Here is a 19,583-nt window from a genome sequence, read left to right as displayed (position 1 = left end):
TTGGGCACATGCCTTACATAAGCTATGATAATTAGCAAAACTGGCAGAGTCATTCAACCAAAGATCCAAACAAGCACAGACACTTTTTTGAAGTGTAACAGTTTTGCATAAATAATACTACATGCATTAGTACAGGGGAATTAATGTGCTTAAATTATTTAAGACAATTATTGTAATGCATTCCCTGTTTATATAAATTTTTAAATGCTAGATGATAATCTCTAAGTGTATATATATATATATATATATATATATATATATATATATATATATATATAATTTATTTATTTATTTATTTACATAAGTGGTATGCTGGACCCTTGCCCAGTTGGGAAGCCATAATGGAAGGACTGCATGCAGTCCCACTAAAAGGAAAGATTAGTAGATGGAATAGGGGAGGTTGTGTATCAAGAGCAATTCCTCCTCCAGTATGATAGATGGCAGTGCTCTGCTAACGTGGATCCAGTATAGACATCTGCAGGGATCCATGGGAGTCATAGTCCTGAGGTACAACCCTGTCGGGTTCCTTGGGTACCACCAGAAGGTAGTGCAGGAAGAAGGACCCCCTTTTTTAGGAGGCTTACATCTGACCCGGAAGTACTTCCATCGGGCTATACCCCAGTACCGGAAGTACTCCTGGGTCTAACATGAAAGCAAACTGTCTAGACCCCTCTAGTTGAGTGAGAGTCTGGAGGCAGAAGGCAAAGCTCACTTGGGGAAGGAAAAGGAGAATGGGAAATTGGAAGATTATGGAGTGGACTGTGAAAGGGTATTTTGTAAAATAAAAGTGTTTATTTTGCACCCAGGATTTTTTTGAAGTGGTGTGTTGGGTTTTGGGGCTCAGTGGTACCCCCATTCTTTCACTATATATATATATATATATATATATATATATATATATATATACATACACACGTATATATATATATATATATATATATATATATATATATATATATACATATACATACACATACATATATACATATACATACATATACATACACATACATATATACATATACATACACATACATATATACATATACATACATATACATACATATATATATATATATATATATATATATATATATATATATATATATATATATATATATATACAGATATATATAGTATATTCTGTCCAAAATCCCATTTAGACACCCAAAGGCCTGCATGAAAGCTTGACCAGAGGGATGCTCCTACCCAGTTCTGAGGGTATACATGGCCTGGGACACTGACTCCCACTGTCCATCCATTACAATAGCATCCCGAGTGGGTAAGATTACAACAAATATCCCAGCCTGGATGCCAGCCTAACTGTGTCTTCTTTGACAACGCACACACACACACACATATATATACTGCCGATGTGGAAGAAAACATTCACAGAAAACAGAAAACAGCTCAGTTACAATAGAATATGCCAATGTGCCATCTTGCCTGTGCTTTTCTAATTAAACCTTATACTGTATATTAACTGTCTGTCTTTACAGAGTTTTAAAATTTAATTAGTTTTGCCTGTATATTTTACAATTATATTGCTTTGACTACATTGAGTATCAGAGCTGATGGAATTGTGAGCTTATTGCTGAAACCTCTGTGTTATATGATTCTCTTTTCTGTATATAAGAAACTTGACTTCAGAAAATAATTAGATAATGACTATGACTGAGTCACAGATGAGTCTGTTTGCTTCAAACAAAAATGTGTTGTGTGTAGTGCCTTATTCTATAGAGTTGCTCAATTCAAGTCCTGGGGCAGCAAATGCTAATGTTTTACATTTCAAATAGTTTCTGGTTGCAAATTGTTTAGCTGCACTGATTTCTGCTGTCCTTGTGTACTGTATTGTACTGTATTTAGACATTTCAGTATAGTGTACAGATTTTCCGTAATTTGTGTTGGCTGGCACAGCATGCTGTAAAGCTGAAATTTCTTTTATGTATTTCCCATGACTTATGTATTTATTGGAGTTTGTAAACATGTGAATAGTGCTGCTGCTTTACAGTTTCAGAGACCAGAATCTGATTTGTGGCCCGGTCACTGCCTGTGTGGCGTGCATCCATTTTCACTGTTTCTGTAAGGAGGCCTTTCCCCTCATGCTGTAGATTCTGCTCGCATTCCAATGACATGAACACGAGGTTAATTTCACGATTCTGAACTGGCCTAGTATGACTAAGTGTGGGTGTGTGTCTTGCAATAGACTGACGTCCCACCTGCAGTTTACTATTTCCTCATCCCCAGGGCTGGAGGCTCTGGTTCCTCCTGACCCAAATAAAGAATAAAATGCATGCATGGGTGGATGATTACGTATGGCAAACAAAACTTTGCACTTGAGCTGTCCCATTCATCTTATTTAGTTTCCTAATGTATTATAAAATCGTACATTGTCAAAAATGTTTCCACAAATGAGTCAGGGATCATAATGTTAATATACTTGCATTCTTAATTGTTTACAGTAGTTAAATACCAATAAGCTGCCAATGAAATCCTTGACTATTAGCTCAGTTGGATGACTGCAATTATATGTATAAAAAGCATCTGTTTATTTTAAACTAGCCAATAATTTAAATTCATTTTCAAAAGAGTATGTAAATTGTATTTAAGAAAACTGAATGTTAGAATGAAAATCAGCAGCCATAGACAAGTCCACTTTATGTATACTTTATATTAGTTAATTTCCCAAAACCATCCATTCTTTTGTTGAACTTCCGCAATCAAATTTCAGGGTTATGAGACACTTGACCCTACCCTGGTAGCCATGAAGACTACAGCAGGAGCCGATCCTACACAGTGGAGTGGGCATTAATCCATAGCAAGGCATTTCATAGACAGACAGACAGAGGAGCAGACAAATCATAAAAATGCAATTCCCTTGCATGAATTAATTCTGGGAATATCAATTACAACTTTAAATCCATAGTATCTTTGTTGCAAGTTCAATAAGACAGAATGACAAGTGTATAGCCAGTCACAAACCTTCATATCACTAAGTACGTAAAAAGCCACATCTAGAAGTTATTTAGTGTTTTCTTTTTTCATAAACTAACTTAACGTGACTCTCTAGTTATTTTTCTCTAATTATTTAATAAATTTTAGACTAAAGTGAGGCAATTAATTGAGTGCAAATTCTTTTCTCTGCATCATTTTTGAGCAATTATAGCTATGGTAATATATTTCACTATGAATGAACAGTTTTTTCAGAGTGCTTGATTTCACTTTTTTGAATCATTCTTAAAGCTTTGTTGTCACCAAACTGCCAGTAGTATTTGAATATCCACTCACTGTAAATATCTGGTCAGTGAAAATTATAGACATCTACAACAAAACACATCTCAGATAAAGAATCCATTAAATGAGCCGGCTTGTTTCATCAGCTGCAGAGAAACAAGGCCGATGGAGTCTGATGACAGTCAGGGTAGTCTGATTAATGGAAAACAAGCTACGCCCTTTTGCTTCTAGTTAAAAGAAAGGTCAAAATCATTTTCACAATAATCAACTGAAGAAATTACCATAATATTTCCAGTAAGTGTCCCAGGAAGTATTTAAACAGAAAGAAAGTGTGAATTTTGTTCGGTAGCTTTTTTTAGGCTTGCGCAAATAATCTGTTCTTTGCACTGAACAAAATCAACTAAATTCTGAAAACTGCTCACATACCCATAGTAACGTTTTCCCAGAAATTAAATGTTTTAAAAATCCAGAGTATAAGTTCACTCTGCTAATATTTTTTATAGATGCTACAAGAATGAAATTTCTGCAAACAAAATTCACACTGGACGCTTATGGGACTGAAACCTGGCATATGTGCATCCACTGTAATCTGTGTTTTATATAACTTTTGGCAGTAAATGTATATTATGATAAATTTCATTTGTCTGATATTTTCACTTTTTTAACCAGTATGCCTGTGGCATAGAGCTTACAAAAATGTACCATTAAGTGACAGACTGTCTATCTAATTGACCAATAAATTCTTTTACAAGACAGACTTAAAAAAATCATAAAGTACAAGTAAACATTCATAGTCCTGCATTTTGGGAATCATCATTCTTATTATTTTGACTGCCATTCTCTTAAACAACTGTTCAAATGAGCAACACAGAAAAAAAAAAGTTTCTATGAAAATAGACCACTTTATTTCATTTTTACATATATTCACATACAGTATTGAATACAGACACAAGCCAGCTCATGAGTGATTCTTCTCTAAACGCATAAGCTTTTAAAACGATCATTCACATTCATGCAGTGCTTTGACATGAAAAAATATTAATAAATGTAATGTAGAAATCCCTGCTTGTAATGAAATGTGCATATGTTCAGCCATAAACAGATAATGTATAAAAAAATTCTCAGAAAAGACTATACTTTAAACTGGCTGCTTTGGGCTAATCCAGGGATAGAAAAAAAATGGAATCATTAACCGTGTGGTTTTTTTCAGTTGAAAATATTGACGGTTTAAATAATCTACTTTTGAACTGCAGATTTAGGATCTGTTGATAGCTGCATGAAAAGAATATACTAAGTTAATGTAAAATTAATATGGAATATAAATACGAAAGTGAAAACTTCAATGCCCGTACATTGACAAAAAATAGTATTAAATTACTGATATAATACATACCTCCAGAACATTTCTACATTGCTGAATCAACACTGCATCGTTATGCAGTGTGGAGGAAAGTAATTATTATTTTCCTTTAGAGCAACAAAATATTCCAAATAGCCAAGGAAATGGTTAAAGCACAAGTTTATGGTGAATGATAGAGAGTCTTAACTTTTCAGTTCTTCATATGAGATTGACCTTGAGATGTATTCAGTTCTTGTGAGGAGCAAATCCCAAGGAATATCAGATAATAATAAAAAAATACACTTTCCTGTAATCAACCACTAGGGACAGAAAGGCTCAGGGGAGTGGAGAGTTTCAAAATGTAGATTATACCAGACACAAATGACAGCTTAGTCAGCTGATCCTGGAATTGATTCAGTTCCAGAGGCGAATGGATATGCCTGTGTGCCGCGTTTTTCAAAGTTAATGTTGTCACAAGACGCTTTAGCGCAGCCATGATCTCTTGAAGTCTGTGCCCTGATCCACGTTTTTGTTCATGCACCATATGGAAAAAGTCTTCAGTACAAAATTACATATGTCAACAACATTTCAATATAACTTATTTATTTATAAATATGATGTCTTTTTGATAATGCCAACATACAGTGACTTTGGAATTTGTAAACATGACTTTAAAAAGTTATTCTCCTGAAGTGTCATATATTGGAAATTTCCATGAGTTTTTTCTCATTTGCTCGAAAATCATTGTTAGTATTGAGCGGAATCTCAATGTCTAATCGTTTTTCTTTACTTCTGTGTTTTCTTTGTTTCTTTAGACAGATATATGCTGCCATTAATATTACTACCAACAGTAACGCCAGGCACAAGGCCGAAAGGACAATTAATCCTGGTAGACAAGGAAAGGGTTCAATTCTTTTCTTTGTAGGCACAAGCAATTTTTCTGGTGGTCTTTCCTCAATTTTGATTTCAGGTTCTTTTCTCAGTAAGCTTTCGATATAGCTTTCATTGCTCACGGTTTCATTGACGAACAGATTAACCATCACTGTGGAATGGAGGGGCACTGGTTGTCCATGATCACTGACTTTCACCAGCAACCTGTACAGGCCATAGTCATTTTTCATTAGTGCTTCTTGCAAGGTGATGTTGCCCGTGTTAGGATTAATTTCAAAAGATTCAGGACGAGGTCCTCTTCTTCCAATGATACTATAGGCAATCACGGCATTCATCCCAGTATCTTTATCCACAGCATAAACCTCTGTTATAGAGGTACCTGGAAGAGTTGTAGGCAACACTAACATATATGACAGGTTTGACTGAGGGAACAATACAAGGGGTGGATTGTCATTAACATCCAAAAGTAAAACAGTGACCATAGTGACAGAGGAAAGAGCAGGATCCCCTCCATCCACAGCTTCAATCCAGATAAAGTAAGAACTTTGTTGTTCTCGGTCAAGAGGCACTTTTGCTCTCAATGCTCCTCTTCCAGTATCGATAACAAAAATATCACTACCATTCACAATAGATAATGCAACCCATCCATTCTTTCCTGAATCAGCATCAGTTACAGAAATGATTCCAATTTCTCCAAAACCGGGGAAGTTTTCAGGTACAAAAAAACTGAAGTCCTTGTTGATAAACCGTGGACTGTTATCATTCCTGTCCAACACAGTGATGACCACAGAAGCTATAGATTCCATGTGTGGTGACCCACAGTCTAAAGCTCTAATTGTGAATCGATATTTTTCCTTTTCTTCTCGGTCCAGAGATGTGGAGACCATGAGAACTCCAGTAATTTTGTCCAAAACAAATACCGAAGGAGCATCAGGACCAAGAATATACAAAATTTCTCCTCTTTCACCACTATCAATATCTGTTGCATGTAATTTTGTTAGAAAAGTGTTAGGGGCATTGTTTTCTTCAATGTATAGATCAACCAATGGTTGCTTAAAAATGGGAGCATTGTCATTTTCATCTATTACCTGAACTTTAAGGAAACTTTTTATGAGAATACCCTGGGAATTTTTGGCAAACACAGTCAGTTCATAGTCAGTTCTTGTCTCATAATCCAAAGAGTCTGTTGTCTCTAGCAGATACTCATTAACAAATGTCTTGTAAGGAGATAATCGGAATGGGCCATCCTCCTCCAGAAAGCATTCTACTTTTTGCTTCTGATCAGGGTCTTTTATAGTAAAAAATGCAATTGGTGAGTAAGCCGCCTCTGACTCCTTTAGATAGATTGTGCCATCTAATTCTGTAGCAATATATCGCGGGATTATCACAGGTGGGTTAAATACCACTTTGATGATGTTCACTGTCACTTGGGCCACAGCTGGGATACATCCTGGGCCTTTTGCCAGTATGCTTAATTTGTGAAACTGTGCAGTGTTGCCATCAATTTTACCTACCAGCTTAATGATCCCTGAAACTGGATCTAAATGAAATAAAGATTTGGTGGTCTGAAACACTCTTTCACTGTAGGCATATGTTATGTCAGCATTGCTTCCTAAATCTGAATCAAATGCATGAACTCGTGTCACATGGGTTCCGGTGGTTGAATTTCCATACACTGTGACATTAATCTGAGATTCAGTGAAAACTGGACAGTTGTCATTGACATCAGTTATAATAATTTTCAGTGTTGCTGTGCCTAAAAGCTGAGGACTCCCTCCGTCCTCTGCTATGATGCTGGTAACATATTCATTCTTAGTTTCTCTGTCAAGTGTTCCTATAACAATTAAAAAGGGTGTTAGTTCACCATTTTCTGTTTCTTCAACATCCAAAGTAAACACTCCATAGTCATTAACAAGCCAGTAGGTCTGTACTCCATGAATGCCAACATCAGGGTCAACAGCAGAGTGCTCTATTGCAAACCTTGAGTTGATCTGGGCATTTTCTGCGACAAACACTTGTATCTCAGAGGTGGGGAACCTTGGAGCATTATCATTAATATCTTTTATCACAATTTTAATTTTTACCAGTCTGAAATATTGCTGTGGCAAGATAAGAACATCAAGAGACAAAGTACATTCCTGATTGCCAGGATTTTCCATGCAGAGACTCTCCCTGTCAATTTCTTTGGCAGATGTGTACAGTTCTCCTGTAGTGTTATTTAGGTTCACATACTGACCACTGATCTTCTTTGAGGCCAGATTGAATGAAAGAGGGGGATCAGCATTAAAATCCAACTTTAAATCCGCTCCAATGGCTCCTATTAGTATTCCCTTGGGTAATCCTTCATTTATTTTGTAAATGAGTTCTTTTGCCTGGCTGTAACTTGCAAAGCAGCAGAATTGTCCAATGAGCATAAAAAGAATGCACAGTCCCTTAAAATAAAAATTAGGAAGGTTACCACTGCAGATGTATGAAACTTGAAATGTTTTCTACTTTGTCAATATCTGCCAGGCTTATCTGAATTAACACCAATGGTTAAAATGTAAGTTGCTTTAGCAAATTTAAACAACCAGAATCTAAGAATGACAAGATAAAAATGCAGTTACAGAACTCTACTTTTTGAGAGAAAAAAAATCACAACAGTATTTCAGGCATGCAAAACCTGTGCTACAGTTCTCAAGGGGGGGATTTTTTTTCCTAACTCAAAATGCACACTCCCATTTAGCAAACAGTTCACCTAACTTATAGCCCGATGAATAAAGCCTATTATTACACGCAGAGTTCATAAACATCACAAAAGATACTGTATGTTTCAGAGTTTAAAGAGAAAAAGACTTTATCTATTAGCAGATCATTTGTACAAAAATAAAAACCCTAGCAGTGAATTGCCAACACATTGATGACCAACTTTTAAGTAGTGAATCTAAAAAACTGGCACTTACCTTCAATTTTCCATGTGAACTAAGGCTGAAGGTGCTCATAAGTGACATGCTTCCTCAACTGTTTAACACTTGACATAAAAGAGCAGAAGCAAAAATAGACGTAATATGCTGATCTGTTCAGATAGCTTTCTAATTTCTCTGTCTACTGAGTTCCACTGTAGAAGTCATTCATCTGCTTAACTGAAAGAAGCTGGGCACGCCTCCTCTATGCAAATCAATCCACAAGTGCAGCCAATTGGCTTGGACAGCCCTGAGCTTCGGCATCTCACTGCAGGCACTTTACCCTGTAGGTGCTGAATGCTTGTGGTAACAACAGACATAATTTCCCATCACTGTTACTTGTATGTAGTTTGTTTTGTTTTTTTTTGTCATTTTAACCATATAGGCACTACTTAATTTCAGTCCTGACTATGCACTAGTCATAACTGCTGGTAACATAAAACAGTTTCATGGTATTTATCAGCTAAAAGGCAAAATAAAATAAGCAAGTTAGAACAACCAGACAGCAATTAACTTTATAAGACTGAATTAATAAATACAAGCTTCTACATGAATGGCATGGGCCCAGGAGATTTCAGATGCTCCCATTACAGGAATACTGATTGGAAATGTGCCTGAGACACAGAAGAGAGCCTCTTCAATCAATAATCCTATCATATTTATATTTATACAACATGCCACATTCAACATGACATATCATACTAGGTCTGATGAATGTTATGTAATATTAAGCTTTTTGCAATGTGTATTGCTTATTTGTTGGAAATAATTAATACCATCATTTACAATGCAAACAAATGGTATAGCAGCAGTTAAATATGTCTCATCTTTTCATGTCTTCAAATTGAAATCTATGCTTCTTGCTCACTGTTGGCATGTGCTGCATGTAAACAAATAATCCTTATATAATTGTGTTTTCATTCAGCAAAAGACCAAGTGAAAGTTTAGTGCACTAGGCTGGTTTCCTTAAAGCTCTTTAGGTCATCATATCAGTCTACAGTCTAAAAAACTTAATCAGAACGCAAATTGCTTTGTGAAACACTTATTGGCAGCTGTAATGGGAAACCTGCTCATTCAGTGCTGGGCTTTTGTAAGTTACAAAAAAACACTCACACGCACACACAAAAGCAATCAGCTTCCCTAGTACCTTTAACTTTTTTCTTTACCTGTTGAGTCTCTCACATTGCACTATAAAATATCAATTTTTACAAGTCTCACATTAACTGGACTCAATCTACTGTAACTGTCTATAGCTGCTATGTTTGCTTAGTCTCGGGCTATTTTGGGCTTCTTTGCATTTTCTGTCTGTCTTTGATTTCCCTGGCACACCTTCCTTTTTGGCATACTGCACTAGAACCATAATTAGATTTGGTTACTACTATGCAGTCAGTGTGCTGCAAAAAGAAAAAAAATAGGATTATTTGAAATGCTCTGCAGTTCCTTCAACTGGGTCTCTTGCATCCTTTCTTAGACTCTTTATGAATTGTGAAATGTTAAGTAATAAAATAATACATTCAATTGAGGGTTACAACCTATCACACTACTACTGAACACGAGGCAGACAACCGTCCCTGGATGGTCCACCATATGGTCAATTTAAAATTAGTACTTAACCTAACATGAAGAAAACCCCCTTTCAGTCACAAACAGAATGTCCAAACTGCACACAGGAAGCAGTCAGCCATGGGATTGGAACCCCGGAAACTTATTCTGTGAAGAAGCAGTGAAAACCACTACACCAATATATTGCCCATTAATGACTGAATGATAGACTTTATTAATAAGAAGATTAGAAGAGTTTTGACAAGAAGGCCAGCAAAGCTAATTAACTCCTATTCACTTATCCTAAAAATGTCAAAGTGAGATATTAAGTTCCCCTAGGTGTTACTTTCAATTAAACTACAAGGTAACTCGGTTTCATGTATCTATTATTCTTGCCTTGAAGAAATATCTTCTAAATTTATGGAGCGGCTTTACACTAAACTACATGTCCCGGTGCCCTTCCAGAGTAAAGTCTTTCAAGTAAGAGATGGCATCCAGTCTTTGATCATTTTTAACACTTCTGTCCTCTTAGTCTGCAGTTACTCTCTGAGTCTTTCCACAGACAGATGCTCTTACCCTACAGCTTATTTGTAATACATTTATATTCTTTTTGTTGTTTTCCCCACATATAGTCTGTAAAAATTTTGACTTTGCATTTTCAACAAATGTATATGTTTTGGGCAACCCTGAACAAGATTTAACCACTCTTAGATTGATGTCTGTGTGTGTCAGGATGTGAGCTGGTGGACATCAGTCAGTCAGTCATCATCCAACCCGCTATATCCTAACACAGGGTCACGGGGGTCTGCTGGAGCCAACCCCAGCCAGCACAGGGTGCAAGGCAGGAACAAATCCCAGGCAGGGCGCCAGCCCACCGCAGGCTGGTGAACATGATAGCACAAAAATAAATCATTCAATCTGAATAAAGCTTGGTTCAAAACCCTCTAGTATATTATGCTCTATAGAGCTACTGTAGATTAGGCATATTATGTGTGCACTTGTGCCCCAATTATAGTGTAGTTGAGGAACGAGAGTATAATTATTTGAAATGTAGTGAAATTTGTGCATTTCATTTCATGTAATAAAATATTGACTTGCTCTTTTTAGTGCTAATTTCACAACAATACATTGGAAGGGTCTTGTGCAGGACACATTGGATTTTTGAGAAATGGAAATCAAAATTGCATGCAAATCCCAGATGAAGCCTTTCAAGGCCACTTTTCAGCCTAAGTGTAACTTGTTTTGACTTGTACTCCACACAATATGCTGTATCACACTATCCTATTAGCCTCTTCAATGATATTTGCACACTGTCAGGTTCTGGGCAGTGATTTGTCCTGGGTATGTCTAATATTTTTGACTTTCAACATTTAACCCCTTAGATTAAACTTAATGTTTCATCCAATGTATATGTTCTAATTTTTATAATGATTTTACTTACATTATGGCATCTGATAATTCATCTTGTTAGTCTCTTCTGAAATTTTAACCTACTTCTTACTTATACTTTTATTTACTATAACTCATTTATAAAAAAAAAAAGCAAAAAGCAGTGGGAACCCATGGACCAAATTCTTAAGAAGGTCCATGCAAACGTTTTGCCCTTTTTTATATTTAAGGCAGTTCTACACACTTCTGCACATTATGATACTGAATCCTTTCTACACACAATTTGATTATGTATCTTTCATCTGATACAGGGGTTTCCAACCTTTTTTCCCCTGAGAGCTACTTTTACAAAATAAAAATGGCCAAGAGCTACTCATGTTTTCTAACGTTTATTCTCATAGCTTATTTCAACCCAAACAAACTGAATAAACTTGTTTTGACTAAACATTTACAAAATGTTGGTGTCCACAACTCAAATTTTGCAGCATGCATTTTCTTGTCTATCTCACACTATTAAATTAAAACATGAATGCTGTCAAAACAAAACAATGCAATTCCAAATACACATATATTACTTATTCATTTGTCATTTTGATACATGTCACTGTTTCACTTCACAAGAGTATTCACATGTCCAGTTGGATGTGTGATGTGTTTTTAGTTAGTCAGATGACTGACACTGCATGGAGTCAACAAGAGAGGTGTATGGTGGAGTGTAGCCACTTAGGTTCACTTTTATGGAGTCATTTAAATGTTGATCTGTCAGTCTTGTTCTGAACTTTGGTTTCATGACATTCATGTCAGAAAAGGCAGACTCACAGAGGTATGTAGACCCAAACAAAGCAGACATTTTCAGAGTTGCTTGGTGATGATTCTTATAGTTATCTGGCTCTACTAAGCTCCAGAAATGTTGAGAATGCTGTTGAGACTTTAACTGCACATTAATCTGAAGGTTTACCAATATATAATATATAAAATCCAATGTCTGTCTATCTGTATGTCTGTCCACTTTTCACGAGAGAAATACTTAATGAATTTAGATCAGGTTCTTTTCTATAATTTGCTTGAACATTCCGGTTGATTTTGCAACTTCTCTCATTTCGCTGTGTATCAGTACTGATGTATTTACGCAAATCCAAGAAACACGCAGCGGGCCGAGGGGAGGGACCTTCAGGGCATGTTCCTTAACTCTGCTTAGCTAGCGAATGAGAGAACAATTGAATTCAACTTTGTTTGATATTTAAAATAAAGTGTTACTTTAGTCTTGATGAGTTTGAGTTTGGATATTCTCGTAAGTGTATGCCACATTGAAAAGATAGATTGCAATACAGATTGTGGATTGTGATATTGTGTTAAAAGGATTGTGATATGATTTTTTGGAAAGATTGCTCACCCCTAATTTGACTAATCAAGTTTTCAAATTTATGTAGGATTCATTAACCCTTTGGTGAGCTACTTGGAAAGGGGTTGCAAGCTACCGGTAGATCGCATGTTGGAGACCCTGTTCAGAGTTTTTTTTAATTAAGTCAAAGTAGATAAGATTTTACAACTCAGTGCTATGGTATACGTTTGCTCCTTGTTTAAAAAACTTTACAATAAAAGGAAACGTAGCACATCATCTGTCTAAACCTGTTCCTACTGTCCCTTAACACACTTGTCCTCTTTTCAATCTCATCTTTTCCAACCTCCTCCGTTACATTTTACTTTACCTGCTCATAATACAGTATGTGTTTCGTGCTGCTGCCCCTAGAGTTCTGACTTCAACTTCTGACCCAGGGCTTTTCTTTGTGGAGTTTTTCAATTCATCATAACACCTTCTGTATTCATTCATTTTATACCCAGTGTCTCTGGAAAAATATCATAAGGAGTCACAGCCTATCCCAACAGCAACACGTGAAAGGCAAAAAGCAGGCTTGGACAGGAAGCCATGCTAATGCACCTTCAAGTCACCTCTTACAGTAAAATGACCAAATCATGCCCACTTGCAAAATGTATTGTAAAATGATGCAAAATTTTGTGCCATTTAACATTCCTTTGAATTGGACGGTGAAATCTTTAAGAACTAGTATTTGTGGGCCTGAACATTGCAAATGAGTAATGAGTATCAACCATGGCAGTGATTCTTCAGTTCTGCACAATATGTTTTATAATGTGCCCTGAAATTTATGGCAACATTTTAGTTTTTAGGTACTGCAAAAATGCATTTATTACTCATTTACTCTTATGTAACATGACCTTCAGAAAGGCTTCTTTTGGTCCTCATAACACTTATAAAACATCAGTAGATAGATTATTCATCTCTGTGCAGTGTGGAACATTGACATGTGCTTAAAATTACTTGATAATATGAAGGATACACTTGTCATATACTAAATATGTGATATCAAGAGGAAATGTCTCATTTAAGCCACCTAAGACCACTTCAAAGTAAAGTTCTATTAGTAGGTCACATTCTAGAAATGGATAAACAGTTCACTGACGTTATGTATTGTAAGTGTTATGAAGACCCAGCAAAGTGTTTGCTAAGGTCTTGTTACATAGTAGTAAACAAGTAACATGTGCAGTTTTGCAGAAACTTAAACTAACATGTTAAAAATGTACTGGTTAACAGAATCATTAGTTCTATTTTTGGTACATAGAACTATTGAACAGGTACTTGCAAAGACTAAAATTAGAGAACTAACTTTCTCACTTAGAGATATTGCTTATCTCAACAGCTTTAGACAAAATCGAAAAAAGAGGCAAATGCGTTATACTTATTGTTTTAATTGTCTTTTCTTTACTATTGTTCTAAATATTGCAGTCTGCTATTGCATTTATCAGATCATGGGAAACCAACATTGATTTTTGCAGTATCCAACACAAAACAGGAGCCAAGTGGGATTTGGCTGTCATTGCTTCTCTAGTGTATAGTCAAATCATAGCACAGACAAGTTAGTTTCTACTTATAAGATGTGGGAGAAAATGAGCTTCCCGAGTAAACTCAGGGTTACACCAGGAGAATGTGCAAATTACATAAAGAGAGTGGCTTGACTAGGATTAAAATGCAAGTCCCTGGAGCTGTAAGGCAGAAATGTTACCTTCTGTATCACCCTGCTGAAGGGCCATCTTAACATATGGGCCCAATGTGCACCAGCCTGGGACTCCAGGGGCAAAGGGGCACACAATGTTTCTGATGCCTATGTATGTTTCTGTTTTACTGTCAAAACACGGGCCACAGCGCACTACTTTGCCCAGGGTCCTATGATGCTGTTAAGATGGCCCTGTGGCCTGCTGCCCTGAAATGTACTGGCTAACAGAATAATTAATTCTGTGTTTGAATGGAAGAACCACATCAAACCATCTGTGGCTTTTTTGGATTGTCTTTCTTCAGCATTTCCAGATGTTGTTATATTATTTCCAGTTTTAGAGGCTAGTGAATTGCTTTCGGAAGTACTTAGAATGGCTGGTTAATTCAAAGAGCAATTTGGTAAATATAGTAGAACAGTTACAGATCTGATTTTATACGATGTAGGATGATATGGGCTTCTGCTGTTTAAATGCAATTCTCTTAAGTTGACAAGTGATGCTAAATTGTTTAAAACGGGTTCAAAGACACATCTGTTCTGTAGATATCTTTCGGACTGATAACAATTTTGATGCTAGGTTTTTAGTAGCTAATATAAGAGTAAATAATCTTGTGTTGCTCTCTTTGGTTTAGAGCTCTGACTTCTGATGGTCAATTTTGTACCTTTATTCAGTAGCACTTGTTTCAAAGCAGTCGCCAGGCTGATGTTTACTCAGTCACATCTGACCTGTTTTGTAAGTTGCTTTTGGATAAATAATCTGCTAAGTAAATAAAGATAAATGCTATGAGAGTCAATATGTTACTGTGGGCCAGGTCAGTTTATGGTGTGCTCCTGACACCCCTAACTGACACGCCTTCAGTTTAAGCAAAAGAAGATTAACAGGAGACATGATTGAAGTGTTTAAAATTATGAAGGGAATTAGGACAGTGGATTGAGACTGTTACTTTAAAATGAGTTCATCAAGAACACGGGGACACAGTTGGAAACCTGTGTAGGGTAAATTTCGCACAAACATTAGGAAGTTTTTCTTGGTACAGAGAACCACAGACACTTGGAATAAGTTACCAAGTAGTGTGGTGGACAGTAGGACTTTAGGGACTCTTAAAATTAGACTTGATGTTATTTTAGAAGAAGTAAGTGGATAGGACTGGCGAGCTCTGTTGGGCTGAATGACCTGTTCTCGTCTAGATTGTTATAATGTCCTAAAGTTCTAACATGGGTAGCAATAAAGGGAAGTATTAAAGGCATGCTAATAGCTATGAGATCAGACTTGAAAACATGGGCCCACATCCATCTACTGGCTGTGTACTCCTTAACTAGACAATTAAACTTATATTAGAAGTCTTCATTTGGTGGCATGATGACCATGTGGCTACACTCACAGCTCTAAGGGACTTGATTTAAAATTTAAGCCAATGAGTGTTTTTATGAGGTGTATATATCATTGTATTTCTGTGGATGTTCTTTCAAAGTGCTGAGTCACCTTCTACATCCAAACACCTATTGTGGGCAAGACTGACGGTATCAAGAATCTGAGCTCAAAGAAATTCAAATTGTGGATTTGCACAGTGCATTACTTAACAAATACTGAAGGCCTGTGAGAAAAAAAAGATTAATTTAGTTGGAGAATAGCAACTACTATCTACATTTAGATACATATGCAGGAACAAGTTACAGTGAGAATTAAAAGGACATGAGACCTATGGAGACAAACAGAGCACCTGCACTGAAAGAGGAGCTTTATGGAGTCTCTCCTGGAGTGCATTAACATTAAAGGCAAGGCAACCTCCAGCACAAATACTAAACTTTCAATTAAAAACAATAGCATAAAATATGACATCTACAATGAGTAGTGACGTTTTATTGGCTCTTCATGAGCCCTATAAGGGAGTGGCATCCTGTTGGGGATCATTTCAGCTTTGCAGGAATGTTTTTATAATAGGCTGTTACTCCCAACAACTGAACTGAAATTAGGGTTCAGCATGGTGCCAGGCTCATAACATCTCAGTGTATGTCAGCAAGACCAATCAGCTAGTGGTGAACTACAAGGCAAAAGCAGGAGCGGATCTACAGCCCCATCAGCATAAATGGAATTCCTGTTGAGAGGGTAAGTGGCTTCAGATACCTGGACGTACACATCACGGAGGACCTGACATGGACCCAGCACACACAAACTCAGATCAGGAAGGTAAGACAGCACCTTTATCACCAGAGGTGGCTGAGGAAATTCAAGGTCTCACCACCTATTTTGAAATCTTTTTACACTGGCACCATAGAGAGCATCCTAACACAGAGCTTCACATCATGGTTTGGGAACTGTTCAGTCCAAGTCTGAAAAGCCCTGCAGAGTGTGGTGCATTCAGCAGAGTGCAGCTTAAGGTCAGTGCTGCCTTTCTCTGCAGGATATCTACACGAAGCGCTGGCAATTAAAATAATTATGGACTCTACCCACCCCAGTGACAGACTGTTCAGCTTGCTCAACTCAGGCAAGCAGCTGTGCAGAGTAATGGTAAAAACTGAAAGACTCAAGTGGACCATTTACTCACAGGCCATCAGGATCTTCAACTCTGATATGCCAACAAACATTTGAACCTAAAACTCATGGCACACTCACTGTAACTTAATGCCCAGTCACTTTATACTTTTTTACTGTTTCAGATTGTAACTTAATTTTAATCTAGTTTAATTTATTTAGTTCATTTTATTTAATTTAGTTAATTTTTCTTATTTTTTTTTTAAATTTTCTTATTTATTCTATTGTGTGTTTGTTTTTGTTTTTGCACAATCTTAGAGTAGACTACTTTTCATTTCACTGCACATTGTACCTATATAACTATGTGTGTGACAAATAAACTCTTGGATGCTTGGATATCTTAGGCTATAATGTAAAAGCAGTTTGAAGTGGGATACAACACAAAATCCTTCATTTATTTTGTGAGTTTAGTAATTTCAATACTTGATTGCTGTGAGGCTGGAGTCAGTCCCAGGGGCATGTGCCACTCGATAGGAACTTATTTTGATGAGGTTTCATTAAAGGACACCCTCACTCAGAGCTTACAGTCACCAATCATCTTTGTCAACCAACCTTGTACAGAGATGTATATGAAGATATCACTGGGATTTTATTACTGGAGTGTGGAGCTGTAAAGTAGTATTACTTTCATTAAATTAATTTTTTTTTACATCAAGTAATTAAGATCATGAACCAATGTAAGGTTCTTTAAATGGAATTGCATCCCAGTTTAAATTTGAAATCCAAAGAATGTATTAAAATAACTATGTTCTTAAACGAAGAACAGCAACAATATTAACAGTCAAGCTCAGCAACCTGCAAAATACATGACACCAAAAATAGACAGCAATGAACTTGGAAAACAGAGAATTAATTTGACGCGTGAGCTTATGTAAAGCAGGAGAAGTCATTGAGGCCATAAAGTGTAGCAGAGTTAATGCACAGAAAATGGCTTTTAAATGAAAAAGAAAAAGAGGTTTTTCAATTTCAGTTTAAATATAATCAACTAAAAATCAGAAACATGCACAGAGTAGCAGAGAGTAGGAGTGACAAAACAAAGATACTGCAGGAATTATTCTGAAGTGCTTTGAGACAGAGGAGATGGAACAATGAGAGAAAGTTAGTTATCTTGCAGATTTGAAGGGGTAACCAGAATTGATATTCCAGTACTTCTAGGGTTTGATGTTAACCGTGATACTCAGTAGAGAGCAGATGGTCTCAGGGACTATGCATTTTAAAGACTTGTAACTCTACTGAGAGCATTAAGTCGACTACCCCAATGCACATGTTGATATGATTCTGCCTGCTCACAAATCTCAAACAAGTAAAAGGCCTCAAATATGAAAGTCAGACCTGCACTTCAACACAGGTTCAGAAGTGTATGCCTTACCACTCCAAAGCTGCCTAGCCATAAACTTAAGATGCAGGCTTAATGCCTGTAACATGCCCGACAGTGGAGCAAGAGATTTAAAGTCAATCATTTCCACAAAGGGAGAGAGGAAAAACCTCAGACCCATGAAAAAAAATCCACAATGCCTTTAATATTTCAAATCCAATGCCAACGCTTTTTAACAAAAGACAGAAGTTGATAACCAAGGGAATCTAATACAAATGCAAAAATGAAAACTAAACAACAGGAGAGAAATGCAATGCCAATGTCTAAGCAGCCATTTTATGTGTTGCTGGCTCTTCGGCAGCACTGGGGATGGTCAGGTAAACCATCAGGCAACCTTGTCCTCCAGTTATGCTTCACATAAAGAGAATAACGAATTTAATTTAAACAAAAAAATATTACAAAATAATATTAAATAAATAAATAAAACAATATTCTCAATAACATAATCCTTGACATATTGCACCAAAAAGAACAAATAAAAAGAAAAGGCCACCAAGCTTAAGGAAAGATACTCCTAGCTTGTTATTTAAATGCCTAATTATACATAGATATAGATAGATAGATAGATAGATAGATAGATAGATAGATAGATAGATAGATAGATAGATAGATAGATAGATAGATAGATAGATAGATAGATAGATAGATAGATACTTTATTAATCCCAAGGGGAAATTCACATACTCCAGCAGCACCTTACTGATACAAAAAACAATATTAAATTAAAGATTGATAATAATGCAGGTAAAAAATAAAAGCAGTTAAAAGAAGCCCCTCAAACATTAGTGTCAGAGTAGGGTCTGATCATCATCTCTGTCAGCTACAGAGAAGGAAGATGCATTGCCGTTAAATCATAGGTGGTGGGAAATTTTGTCCATCCATAGGTGTGATTCACATGGGGCATATCATCAGATGTGTATCCTTGGCTCAGCACTTTTTACTTTAAGTGCTGTGACCAATTTGAACCAGTCACAAATGGACTGAATAAGTCACAATAATTGCACAAGTTAAAAAGGGTCTTATTCTGAAGCAATGCTGGACAGAGCAGAAGTCAATTCACTAAAATCTTAAAAATTAGCAAAGAAAATGCAAGGATTAAACAGATTTGAAATTGAAACTTAAACTTGGTCAACCCAGAGGAAACTTTACAAAGAACTATTTTTTTTTATAAAATGGTCTTCCTTTATAAACAAAAGCTTGGAGGATAGTGTAGCATGCAGCTAAGTCTTAAATAAAATGGCCACTAAAACCACGTGACCACGTCCTATGA

General features: G+C 36.4%; 1 protein-coding gene across 5 annotated transcripts in view; it reads right to left on the bottom strand.

Moving 5' to 3' along the window:
* The window catches only part of LOC114650156 (protocadherin-20), a 50,081-nt gene extending 41,507 nt beyond the window's left edge, over positions 1–8,574 (bottom strand). For 4 of the 5 annotated variants that reach the window (XR_007934878.1, XR_007934877.1, XR_003715961.2 and 1 more), the window contains exons 1-2: positions 8,407–8,574; positions 4,628–7,896 (exon numbers count right to left, since the gene is read on the bottom strand). Coding sequence is in view for 1 of the 5 variants with exons in the window: in XM_028799629.2 (XP_028655462.1) it covers positions 5,269–7,896; positions 8,407–8,454 (2,676 nt within the window). In the remaining 4 variants the exon portion in view is untranslated. Of the gene's footprint in view, positions 1–4,131; positions 7,897–8,406 lie in introns of those variants that run through there. The other variant, XM_028799629.2, reaches the window with a different exon arrangement.
* Between the last annotated feature and the right edge of the window lie 11,009 nt (positions 8,575–19,583).

Source organism: Erpetoichthys calabaricus, chromosome 4 (genome assembly GCF_900747795.2).
Source record: "Erpetoichthys calabaricus chromosome 4, fErpCal1.3, whole genome shotgun sequence".
Classification (NCBI taxonomy): domain Eukaryota; kingdom Metazoa; phylum Chordata; class Cladistia; order Polypteriformes; family Polypteridae; genus Erpetoichthys; species Erpetoichthys calabaricus.
The sequence above is the reverse complement of the archived record's forward strand: the minus strand, read 5'-3'. Positions and strand labels throughout refer to the sequence as shown.